At 39.8% G+C, this 13,344-nt stretch overlaps 1 protein-coding gene across 7 annotated transcripts in view; it reads left to right on the top strand.

The window, feature by feature from the left end:
* Positions 1-13,344, top strand: part of znf532.L (zinc finger protein 532 L homeolog) — a 55,162-nt gene that overhangs the window by 24,908 nt on the left and 16,910 nt on the right. For all 7 annotated transcript variants that reach the window (XM_018266639.2, XM_041569854.1, XM_018266647.2 and 4 more), the window contains 3 exons: positions 3,476-5,826; positions 7,862-8,043; positions 9,669-9,845. In XM_018266639.2, the coding sequence (XP_018122128.1) occupies positions 3,476-5,826; positions 7,862-8,043; positions 9,669-9,845 (2,710 nt within the window). The remainder of the gene's footprint in view (positions 1-3,475; positions 5,827-7,861; positions 8,044-9,668; positions 9,846-13,344) is intronic.

The following is a 13,344-nucleotide window of genomic DNA, read 5'->3' as shown; positions in this document are numbered from 1 at the left end:
CTATATATATATATATATATATATATATATATATATATATATATATATATATATATATATATATATATATATATATTCCAGCAGAGTCGCATACCACAGTTATAAATACATAACATTTATTGTCCATCATAAAAAACAGATATCCAACTTAAATCCAACTTTGTTGTTGTTCTTATATATTACAGTAGTGGAAACATATCAGCGGTCTCCAAACAGTTGCTCACCAACCCATTGGATGTTGCTCTCAGATGCCTCAAAGGAGGTGCTTATTTTTGAATTCTAGGCTTAGAGACAAGTTTTGGTTGTATAAAAATCAGGTGTACTGCCAAAGAGTCTCCTGTAGTCTGCGAGTCCACATAGGCGCTACCAAACGGCCAATCACAGCCCATGTTTGGCATCCCCGGGGACCTTCTTCATTGTTGTATTGATCCCCAACTATTTTTTACATTTGTATGTGGCTCATAGGTAAAAAAGTTGGGGACCCCTGCCCTATATAAATCTATGGTGACATTATATCTTTCTACTCTCACTACAGATCTGCAGGAACAATTGAAGACATAGGAGCCCTTAAAAGAATAAGAAACCCTTAGAAAAAAAACCAATAGCAAATTGTCATCATTTAATGTCTATATAGTACAAAAAAGAATTGTAAGATGAAATGAACCTTTAAAGTGGACCTGTCACCCAGACATAAAAAGCTGTATAATAAAAGTCCTTTTCAAATTAAACATAAAATCCAAATTATCTTATTTATTAAAGCATTCATAGCTGTTGTAAACTCATTTAAAAATCTCAGCTGTCAATCAAATATTGTCTGCCCCGCCTCTATGCCTAAGGCATAGAGGCGGGGCAGGTAATTACTTTCACTTTCCATTCAGCACTTTCTAGATGTCACTGCTCTCCCCACATTCCCCCAGTTCTCTTAACTATTTCATTGTGTAGCCAGGGCATGGGGATGGACATCAGGTCCCTGATACTGGCGCACAAACAAGATTCTGAAATGATACCTTAATGACAGAGTCCGCAAGATGGCTCCTGCCTGCTTGCTATCATTGAGTTTCTAGACTAAAGGAAACAAGATTCAAATAATTTATACAGTGTAATTAAATTAATTTTGCTTGACTATCGTGATGAAATAGGATTTGGAATAATTTTTTTTAGGTGATAGGTTCCCTTTAAATCCATTATAACAGGGAGTTTAAATGAACAATCACTCAGTATGGCAGCCCAACCAATTGAAATACAAATATGCAAATATATGGTTTTCTGTAAAGAATACTCAACAATTTTTTTTCTGGGGACACAAATTAAGTCTGGGGAGCAGCTTCATACCTCAAAACATGGTTTAGAATCAGTTTTGCACCTCAAAATTAGTTAATCAAATGAGAGTTGCAGAATAGTTTTTTTTCTCTCTCTGAATGAAAAACTCAGGCATTAATATTTATGGCAGATAAGTGGTTAAAACCTAAACAACGTTCTGTTCCAAAGATGTAATTAAGAAAGCAGATTTAATCTATAAATATTTGTATGTATGTAATAGAAATTGGCATTTTGGCATTGAAATACTTAAAATAATTCCTTCCTCAGGGTTCTTGCAGAATGCAACATGAGCCTTGTAGCCAAAATCTCACCCACGCTTAGTTTATTTATGTATTAGTTACGGTTATGGAGGCATGTAATAGTGATCTGCAGGACACGTGGGAGCAAGTTTATGCTTGTGTTCATGCAAGTAATAGATTTAAGGTCTGGATTAGCAATGCCTTATATAAGATCCATGGCACAGTGGGGTAAGCACTCCCTCTGATGTTAAAAGGTAAATGTAGTGCTTGAAGGATTGCAAGTATACTGTATGTGCTGTATATTTCCCTTTAATATACAGTAGGGTGTTGCTTTGTGGTTGACCAAATAACTATATGATGATGTTGCACTATAACAATTAGAATTGCCTGAAAGACGTGTATAAGAACTTCAAATAGTGGTCAAAGGGGTGGTTCACCATTACTTTAACTTTAAGGGGCACATTTACAAAGCTCGAGTGAAGGATTCGAATTAAAAAAACTTCGAATTTCGAAGTGTTTTTTTGGCTACTTCGACCATCGAATGGGCTACTTCGACCTTCGACTACGACTTCGACTACGAATCGAACGATTCGAACTAAAAATCGTTCGACTATTCGACCATTCGATAATCGAAGTACTGTCTCTTTAAGAAAAACTTCGACCCCCTAGTTCGGCAGCTAAAAGCTACCGAACTCAATGTTAGCCTATGGGGAAGGTCCCCATAGGCTTGCCTGCGTTTTTTTGATCGAAGGATATTCCTTCGATCGTTGGATTAAAATCCTTCGAATCGTTCGATTCGAAGGATTTAATCGTTCGATCGAACGAATAATCGTTCGATCGCAGGATTTGCGCTAAATCGTTCGACTTCGATATTCGAAGTCGAACTATTTTAGTTCCTGGTCGAATATCGAGGGTTAATTAACCCTCGATATTCGACCCTTAGTAAATCTGCCCCTAAGTATGTTATAGAATGGCCAATTCTAAGCAACTTTTTGATTGGTCTTCATTATTTATAGTTTTTTAAATTATTTGCCTTCTTCTTCTGACTCTTTCCATCTTTCAAATGGGGGTCACTGATCCCATATAAAAAACAAATGCTCTGTAAAGCTACAAATTTATTGTTATTTATACTTTTTATTACTCATCTTTCTATTCAGACCCTCTCCTATTTATATTCCTTTTTCTAATTTAAATCAATGAATGGTTGCTAGGGTAATTTGGACCCTAACAACCAGATTGCTGAAATAGCAAACCGGAGAGCTGTTGAATAAAAAGTTAAATAACTCAAAAACCGCAAATAAAAAACAGTTGCTAATTGTCTCAGAATATCACTCTCATCTACATCATACTAAAAGTTAACTCAAAGGTGACCGACCCCTTTAAGTAACAGCTGGAGGTCAGTTAGCTAATCTACCCTGTTAATATATGGGGTTAATGTTCCCCCTATTGTAAAATATAAGAATATTATAAGTCACAGAGGCATTCCATGGCCATATAAAGTCATAAGGCTGTTTTTATACACGTGTGATCAATTGTATTATCCTAATATTTTATCGATAGACAGTACGTTACTATACACAAGTTTTCACAGATTTCATCACTGACCACCCATATTTGCATTTATACTTATTTGATTGAGAGCTGCCATAATACTAAGCATTGTCAATTTATGAAACATCACCATCAAGTGGTCATACTTAGATGGTGCTGATATTTTGATATGGAGAATGCCTTTTCAGAGAGATTGATGATAAATGCACAAGTGCATAAGGAATATTTCCCATAAGTTGGTTCTTGTTAAGAATAATATCATATCTGTTGATTTCCAGTTTCTCTGAGAATTAAATTTGTCTGTGTTTGAAGTCAGTTAGCCTGTTGGCTTGTGATTAAAATGTATACTCATTTTGCATTTATAGAGTTGCATGACAACCACCACGTAATCATGGGAGATATGAAGACCCCAGACTTTGATGATCTCCTTGCAGCCTTTGACATCCCTGATATGGTTGATCCTAAAGCAGCTATTGAGTCTGGGCATGATGATCAGGAAAGTAGTATAAAGCAAAATTCTCAAGAAGAGGACGATGCCCATGTCCCGTCGTCCTCTGATGTTGGGGTAAGCGTTATTGTTAAAAATGTAAGGACTGTAGACTCAGAGGCCTCTGAAAAGGACCATCATTCTGCTGGCAATGGTTTACACAATGGGTTTCTCACAACATCAAATCTAGACAGGTTCAACAAGGAGGACCATAAACCTCTGAAAGATAATGCTGATACTATAATGAAGGCATCTTCCTTTAATCAGTTCAGTCCTATCTCTAGCGCTGAAGAGTTTGACGAGGATGAGAAAATTGAAGTGGTGGACCCACCTGATCGGGAAGCCTTAAAATCCAATTTCAACAGCAATATATTGGAAGATTCCAATGATGAGAAGATGTATGAAGATGGAAAGATGCATACAGGGGACCATTTCATCAAAGCTGGCATAGACCTCCCAGGCAGCTCAGAAAAGAATAAATCCAGTAAAAGAGATCTGGAAGCCAGTTCCACCAATTTTAGTGTATACGATACATTTAAAATCCAGAAACTAGATGAGAAACTTAAGGAAAGTGCCCAGAGGTTGCTGCTGGAAACAAAGGATAATGAAAAAATAGATACAGAAAAAAGTGAAGCCAATGGAGGGACTATCTCACAGCTAAGAGCAAATTCTTCTGCAAAACTGTCTTCTTGCATTGCTGCCATTGCAGCACTTAGTGCTAAGAAAACAGTGTGCGATCTAAAGGACCTAGAACCCAGTTCAGGAGGAGCATCTCCAGTGCTAAAAGAAGGTGACTGTAGCCCCACGGCTGCTGATAAATCTCCAGATTCCCAGTTAACAGTGCAGAACCTTATAGACGGTACAAAGAAGGTTCAAGCAAGGCAGCCAGACAGCCCAGGAAGTGTGTCAAGTGAAACTAGCAGCAAGGGTTCCCCTTCTTCGTCTGGTGGCTCAACTCCTGCCATTCCTAAAGTCAGAATTAAGACCATCAAGACATCTTCTGGTGAAATTAAGAGGATGGTTACGAGAGTGCTGCCTGACTTTGATGGTGAAGAATTAAAAAAAAATTTAGAACCATCATCTCCTGTGGTAGTTTCATCACTCTTACCATCTCCTTCCTCTACTCCGGTTCTTGCCTCGCCAACTAGAGCGTCCTTGCAACCGATCATAGGCTCACCGGTGGCAACAACAGATGTCACCCCAAAGCAAGTGAGCATTAAACCCGTAGCCACTGCATTCCTGCCAGTATCAGCTGTCAAAACAGCAGGCTCACAAGTGATAAACCTAAAGTTTGGTAACAATACAACAGTGAAAGCCACTGTAATATCTGCTGCATCTGTTCAAAGTGCCAGCAATGCAATTATAAAAGCTGCAAATGCTATTCAACAGCAGACTGTGGTAGTTCCTGCGTCAAGTCTTGCCAACACAAAACTTGTGCCAAAGACAGTGCATTTTGCCAATCTCAACCTTTTGCCTCAAGGTTCTCAGACATCTGAGCTTCGCCAAGTGTTAGCTAAACCACAGCAGCAAATCAAACAGACTCTTGTTGCAGCAGCACCAACAACTCCACCCAAAAGGGTGTCTAGAGTCCAGGTGGTGGCATCTTCCCAGAGCTCTGTGGTGGAAGCCTTCAACAAAGTGTTGAGTAGTATTAACCCTGTCCCAGTGTATGTTCCAAACCTCACTCCACCAGCCAATGCTGGAATTACCTTGCCAACCCGGGGATACAAATGCCTAGAGTGTGGTGATGCTTTTGCACTTGAAAAGAGTCTTCTCCAGCATTATGACCGCAGGAGTGTGCGAATAGAAGTGACATGCAACCACTGCTCCAAAAACTTAGTTTTCTACAATAAATGCAGTCTTTTGTCCCATGCACGTGGCCACAAGGAAAAAGGAGTTGTGATGCAGTGCTCTCATTTAATCCTAAAACCTGTCCCTACAGACCAAATGATTGTTTCTTCTCAGAATAACGCTTCTACAACACCATCGGCTACTCGGCAGAGTGCAGTCGCTGTTGTGGCCCATACAGTAAACAAGATACAGCCTGGATTGCAAGGACCAGTAATATCTGCTCCAAGTAGCGCACCAGTTACTCCCGCTATGCCTTTAGATGAAGATCCAGCGAATCTGTGCCGACATAGCCTCAAATGCTTGGAATGCAGTGAAGTGTTTCAGGATGAAACAGCACTGGCCACACACTATCAGCAAGCTTCCGATGCCACTGCACAAGTAAGTGCCCCCTTTTTTATTTATTGTGTGATTATCATAATCTGTGGCCCTTTAGAACGACTATTAAAAGGGTAATTACCTTAAAATTACTGCAGTGTATGCAGTATTATAAAACAATATGCACTCCAGGCCCCCTTTCGACCATGGGGTTTGCTTCCTCTATTATAACTGTAGGGGCCTGATTCTTCACTTAACAGCTAGTGCCAGAATTCTAATCCAGAGTTAGAGCGACCCAGCCAAAACTCAAACTCAAGAACTCAAGAGCGCAAAAATATTGCGTATCGCTGTAAAATAAATGTGTTCATACAAAGAAATAACATGAATTACAAACATAGAACATACAGGGTTAAATACATGATGACCTGTACCGGTACAAAAGGTGAGGAAGGCCCTGTGCAAAAGAGCTTACAATATAAATGGGAAGGGATTAAGACACAGGTAACCAAACAGAATGAGGTTAGGCTTCTCTAAATAAGTACGTTTTAAGAGATCTTTTGAAAGCAGAGGTTGGGAGAAAGTCGGACAGACTGTGGGAGAGAATTCCAGAGGAGGGGTGCAGCCCTTACAAAGTCTTGAATGTGAGCATGTGAGGAGGTAATGAGAGAAGAGTTGAGGAGCAGGTCAGTAGAGGAGAGTAGTAAGCGGTTGGGTGAGTATCTAGAGATGAGTTCAGAGATGTAGGGTGGGGCAGAGTTATGAAGTGCTTTGAATTTCAGGGTCATTAGTTTGAATTTGAAAAAAAGTTAGTGGAAGCCAGTGCAGGGATTGGCATAGTGGCATGGAGGAGGAGCGGTTGCTGAGGTGTATAAGCCTTCATTATGGAGGTGACAGTCTCTAGAGGGAAGGCCAATTAATAAAGAGTTACAGTAGTCTAGATGTGATATAATGAGAGAGTGAATAAGAATTTTGGTGGCATCTTGGGTGATAAATGATCGTATTTTGGATATGTTCCTTAGGTGGAAGTGACATGATTTAATACGTGACTGGATATGAGGAGTGAAGGACAGGGCAGAATCTAGGATAACCTCAAGGCACCACTATGATAGATACTTCTGGGATGTTACGGGTTTAAGTTGGGGGAAGAGTAGAGTTAAGTCTAAATCAACTGGACTTTCTGAGTTTCACCACTCCTGGTTTGGACTCCTGGGTTCCAACAGGACACCAGGAAAAAAACATGGTGGGCCCCTGAGACTAACCATGCCAACCCCTGGCCTCCCCTGATCATGTTCGCAATGGGAAAAGGCACGCGCGGGAGGGGGGGATTTGGTGGGCAGGTGCAGGATTTGCATGTGAAGGACCTCAATGAATGAGGCAGTGGGGGCCTGATTTATGTGTGGGGTCTCTGAGATGGCAGCCCCGGTGGGCCCCCTTTGCTCTCCTAGCAGTTTCTTCAGTGCAACCAGAAACCATTTTTAGTTACCGGCTGAAAAAAAGGCAGAATATAAATGCTAGTTTAAAAAACATACAAAATAAATAAAAAAGTTATTGAAAAGTTGCTTAAAATAGGGGCCACTATAGTATCCTAAAAGTTAATTGAAAGGAGGATACAATTAACAATTAAAGGACTACTTTCAATACACTATTAACTTTTTACATGGTTACCTAGAGGCTCTAGTAGGGATGCAGGTCTATGTTTAGCTATATATTGATAGAAATGACACAAACGAGTAATGCATTTTACAAACAAAATAAAAAGCATAAAATTATTTTTCCCAGTAATTCTGAGAAAGTCTCTTGGACACGCAGATCAATATATGGAAACCACCTTCATCTGCTGAAAGAGACATGTAGGGCGGTTGCCTATGAGTTAGTCCATGTGCCTGCACAATACTGAATATTGTGAGTGTGGAACTGCTGTGAGCAAGGTTGCATTGAAAGCATCTGACGTGAGTGGCATGCTGAAGCGTATGAATTTTAAATCCATCTGTATGAACTTACCAGATTCTGGCTGTTCTTATAGTATAAATAGGAACTGTGTAATGAATGTATAAAACAAAGTCAAATTCATTATCATGCTGTTGTTTTTACTTTCTAGAAAACGTGTAGTATCTGTATGATGATGCTTCCTAATCCGTGCAGTTATAACTGCCACCAAAGGATACACCAGCACAAATCACCTTACACTTGTCCCGAGTGTGGCGCAATATGCCGATCAGTCCATTTTCAGACTCACGTCACGAAGAACTGCCTGCACTATACACGCCGCGTCGGTTACAGGTAAATACTAACAATGTCAACTTCTTGAGTTCAGCTAAATCTTAAGATCTATTCCGAGTGACCGTTATTTATTTTTCCAGGTTACCAAAACATAATTTAATGATAAAGTCATATTACTGACTATGGTGCCCGTGAATGAGGGTACCAGGCCAATAGTATCTTTCTTTGTCACATGCCTGATGAGGCACACAGTAATGTGTCATGATTTTTCACATCCTAATTTCATTAAAGGGGAACTATCGCGAAAATGAAAATTTAATATCAGCTTCATCACACTGAAATAAGAAACTTTCTAAATACAATCAATTAAAAAGTCTGAAATAATCAAATTTATGTTCACTATCCCTCTCTCTGCATCTGTTTTTCTTCATTCTGTCTTCATGCAGCAGTTGGGTGTCAGGTCCATTCAGGGCAGCCATCAGGGGGGGACAGGGGGGAGAGTTGTAGGGGGCCCCGAGGGTAAGGGGGGCCCAGCCACGCCACTTACTTGATTAGCCGGTTCCCCGTCTTTCTGAGAGCTGCTGACTTTGGGAAGGCATGGATGTTTAAGGGGCCCTGGCCACCAATTTTCTTATAACGTGGGGGAGCCCTGGCCACCAATTTTTTTTTCTCATGTGGGAACCCTAGCCACCAATATTTTTTTTGTTTTTTTTTACTGTGTGGTGGGGGGCGGACCTGTAGGTGGGGCTTGCAGTGGCGCAGCCCAGGGGCCCCAGGAAATTTTGTCGTATGGGGCCCTGTGATTTCTGATGGCGGTCCTGGGTCCATTGATAGTTAGATCCATTATACTAATTTGTCTGCTCCTTTTCCTAGCAGACAAATTAGAGCTCACTCAAATAACTGATTTAAGTACAAACAAAATAACTGCCTTTTGCACAAATCCTGCATGTAGAGAGACATGAGGTCTGGTGATTTTAAAAGTGTGAGCTCTAATACATCTTCTAGGCATAAGGAGCCCCTCTATAAGATGTATTGGATCTAATGACTATCTGGCACCCAATTCAGGCATGAAGACAGAATGAAGAGAAACGATGCAGAGAGAATAGTGAAGATAAACTTGATTATTTCTCAAACAGTACAGAAGCTTGTTGAAGCTTATATTAAATTTTCATTTTAGCGATAATTCCCCTGTAACTTGGGGTGTCTGGGAGTGGTAGAGCCCTGAAAAGGCCAACAAAAGCAGTGCTACCATTGTCCATCCTAGGGACTTTGTATACAATATTTCAAAAAACATAGATGGCCAGGCAAACCAAAGGGCAGGTAGGTTTTTCACCATCTGCCTTCGCTGTGCCTGGTCTTCTGTGTTCCTTAATATTCATGGCTACACAAAAATGAACTAAGGATAGACCATAGCATCCCATGTGCAAAGGAGTGGAAAGAAGCAGCTAATCCCTTGTTTGTGTGCTGGTTCACACTTCATTTATACAAAAATAGCATTTTACGCATAGGTTTTGAAGGTTCTCCTGAACACTGAAGCTTCTCCTAGAACACATTCATTTCCTCATTGCACAAGTAAGACAAATAGAAGAACTAACAAAAAACAGCAGAATAAGTACCGTCACATGTCTTATTGGCGGGTCACTTTGCTAGTTATTCATTCTCTCTGTGTTTATAATTATTTTCAGGTGCATGCACTGCAATGTTGTGTATTCAGAGTTGGCTGCATTAAAATGCCATATTCAAGGGTCCCATTGTGAAGTCTTCTATAAATGTCCGATCTGTCCGATGGCATTCAAGTCTGCGCCCAGCACACATTCCCACGCCTACACCCAGCACCCCGGTGTGAAGATAGGAGAACCCAAGTATGTACAGGCCATCTATATCTTTTTGGGGAATGGGGGGGGATGTAGTAAAGGGATGTTTTGCAAAACTGTTGGTGCTAAATTGCATTTTGGTTAAATCTTCTGAACGATCACTGAATAATTACAAGGGGTCATTCACTTATACCTAGGGAACGAAGGTTTAGGGCACTAAGTGGTGCAAGAGTGTGCTCATTCAGGGAACATTTCATCCCGGGTCTGGCTGTGCTCTGCACCGTGCACCACATAGAAATAATGTAGCGAAGAGCCGAGGACAGACCAGCACTGTCCTTATAGCTGGTAAGTAAAAGGCCTCATCACAGCCTGCATCTGCCATCACTCCCTAATTTAAACAACTAAAAGACTCACAAGTTAAGGGACAGGTAGGGGTGCATGGCAGAGTTGTATTCAATCAAAAGGAAGGCAGTGTTCAAAGTGAGCAGTAACACTTTTTGCATGTTGGACCCAACATTACCCAACAGAAATTGCCCTTATAGTATGGTATAGGGTTGGGGTTAACCCTAACCCAATGAATGTGACCAAACAACATTAATCCATGTGTAGGTTTATAGCCTACATCAGTGATTCCCAACCAGTAGCTCGTGAGCAACATGTTGCTCTCCAAACCCATGGATGTTGCTCCCAGTGACCTCAAAGCAGGGGCTTATTTTTGAATTCCAGACAAGTTTTGGCTGTATAAAAACCAGGTGTACTCCCAAACAGAGCCTCCGTGTAGGTGGACAATCCACATAGGGGCTACCAAATAGCCAATCACAGCACTTATTTGGCACCCCAAGAACATTTTGCATGCTTGTGTTGCTCACCCAACTATTTTACTTCTGAATGTTGCTTATGGGTTCAAGTTTGGGTTCCCTTGCCTACATGCACAGAACTGAATGTAAGTGACATGTGCATTCATATTGCTACTAGATTTACTGATGGCTCATACATGTGAAACTAAAAGCATAGGCAGATTAATCTATGATCCAACGGGGTAAGATAACAGCCTGTCCATGCTACCCCCACATACAATTCATATACTGATGCTAGGGCAATACATGAACAACGTGGATAACTGCATTATACAGCCACCTTAGGTAGGAATGCATCCTGTTAAGCCACTAGTAAAAGATAGACTATTAGGCCTGCAGACAAGTTTGGTTTTCCGATGTTAGAGAATAGTGGTTCCTTTGAAGGATGGGAACAATTTGATTAGATAAGAAATAATAGTGTACAGATGTAAATGTAGCTTCAGTTTAGTAAAAAGGAAACGATATAAAAACACAGTACCGCAGTGGAAACAAAAACTGTAAACAGTCACTTACCGATCCAGGTGCCCCAGACCCCCAGCAAAGGATACAGTAAGAACTTATAAAGAGGAGTTTGGCTCTCATCAAAGTTTGATGATCAAACCACAAAGGTCATTAAAAAAAAAACTTAATTTTATCTCCATCGCCTCATGCATTTTGTGTTCCGTGAGCACTTAGTCATAGGCCACAACCACGAAAAGCATAAGGCGACAGAGATGTTGTTCTGATATATTTATTTTTTCTAGTTTTTAGCTTATTTTTTGGTGACCTTCATGGTGTGTTGAATGTGTTTTTTCTAGGGTTGGAGTAGAAAGAAAGAAATCAATCACATAATGCTTGTTGATAGAGAAAAAGTTTATGGTTGTGGAGACCAGAAAGAATCACCAACTCTCAGGTCTCATTATTTAAATGGAAGGATATAAATATGCACCAAAAATTATAGCAATAAAATAGACTTTATAGCAGTGGCGTAACTAGAAGTTACTGGGCCCCACAGCAAAATAGTTTTAGGGCCCCAAACATATCCAGAGGTTGTCCTGTTTTACCAATAGCATTTTATTAATTTAGCATTTGTTATTATGACCAGAGGTAAATAGTTAGGGACCGCCATATGGGTTTTACCTTGACGCAGTATGGTGGCTTGTCAATCTTATGATCAGAATTTTGTAACTAAAAAACCCTTGTCTTTGTAAATACATGCATCTGCATTCATTACTTATATGACAGGGGACCAGGGAATGTGCATTGATCAATTTCTCTTCTTTTTATCTGTCTGTAGTTAATTTGGCCAGATCTGTAGCACTTCCATTGTATTTTAGTACATTTTTATTAAGCCATGGAGTGCTCCCACAACCTTTTCTTTTTGCTGTTTTACCAATATATTGAAATTGCTCTTTATTTGGGCCTCACAGGGCCTCCTATACCTCCTGCCCCCCCTGCAACCACAGGGTCTGCATTATCTATAGTTACGCCCCTGCTTAATAGAAACTGAACAGAGAAGCATCCGGAGACACTTCCAGCATCAATAACCTACTTTCCACCTACTGCCAGGATAGAACAGCTTATGTTGCAGACTCATGATATAATCAGAACTGCTAATGTAATGGAAGTAAAAATAATGTAAATGCCAAAGCGGTTCAAAAGAGTGCTGTAAACAATTCTAAATTAAAGGATAAATAAAACTTGAAAATAAGTGAATGTAAAATAAATGAGGCTGATATTCTAAGAACTTTTGCAAGGTAAATTCCTTATTTATATATTTTTTAATTCCAAGATATTAAAGAATACATGTACTGTAAATATGAATGCATTTTGTTACAACAGCGCCACCTGCTGGTCATTTTCCCACCAGTCTGACCAGCAAGTAGTCAAGGAAGTTGTCAGGAGAAAGAAAGAGGCTGCTCTGATGTTCTTCTGCTTAGGGAATAAAATTAGAAACCTTTCTCAAATCTTTCCTAAGCCTCTTTCTTTCTCCTGACAACTTCCTTGACTACTTGGTAGTCAGGCTGGTGGGAAAATGACCAGCAGGTGGCGCTGTTGTAACAAAATTCATTCCTATCATCAGTACATGTATCCTTTAATATCTTGGAATTAAAGAAAAATATATAATGAATGCACAATGCAAAAGTGCTTAGAATAGCACCCTCATTAATTTTATGTTCACTTATTTTTACGGTTTACTTATCCTTTAAGTTGTGTGGGTGGGTATATGTTCTGGTTAAACATTCACTACATTTTAATTGATCTTCTATAATTCCTCTTGAATAAATATCCAGTTTCTTGACTAAGTACCATTCCTTATCAGAACCAGTAAGCAGTTCTGTCTGTTGTTAAACTACAGCAGAGAGATAATATGACCCCTTGGCATTTTGTGGAGCCATAGCTATTTCCTCGTTAAAACCTTTTTATCAAAGCCATTAGAGGCAAAAATAACATTCAGAAGAATAAATTTTATACTGACGTGGGAATGTTTATCTTTCTTCCATCAGTTTGCACTTTAAGATTGCTGAGGGCAAATAGGCCATCTTAGCCTCTATCATCTATCTTTAATTGTCTCTTATAAAAAATGTAAAATGTTCAAGATAGTGTCTGCATTAAAACAAGCTCATATTGATGCATCTTCCTCTGTAAAAGTTTTTAAAGAGACAATGACACCAGAAACTTATTTGTACACCTATCATTGCTTTATGCTT

The sequence above is a fragment of the Xenopus laevis genome, chromosome 1L (assembly GCF_017654675.1).
Source record: "Xenopus laevis strain J_2021 chromosome 1L, Xenopus_laevis_v10.1, whole genome shotgun sequence".
NCBI lineage: Eukaryota > Metazoa > Chordata > Amphibia > Anura > Pipidae > Xenopus > Xenopus laevis.
Note: the sequence above shows the minus strand (reverse complement) of the source record. Positions and strands in the feature narration are given on the sequence as shown.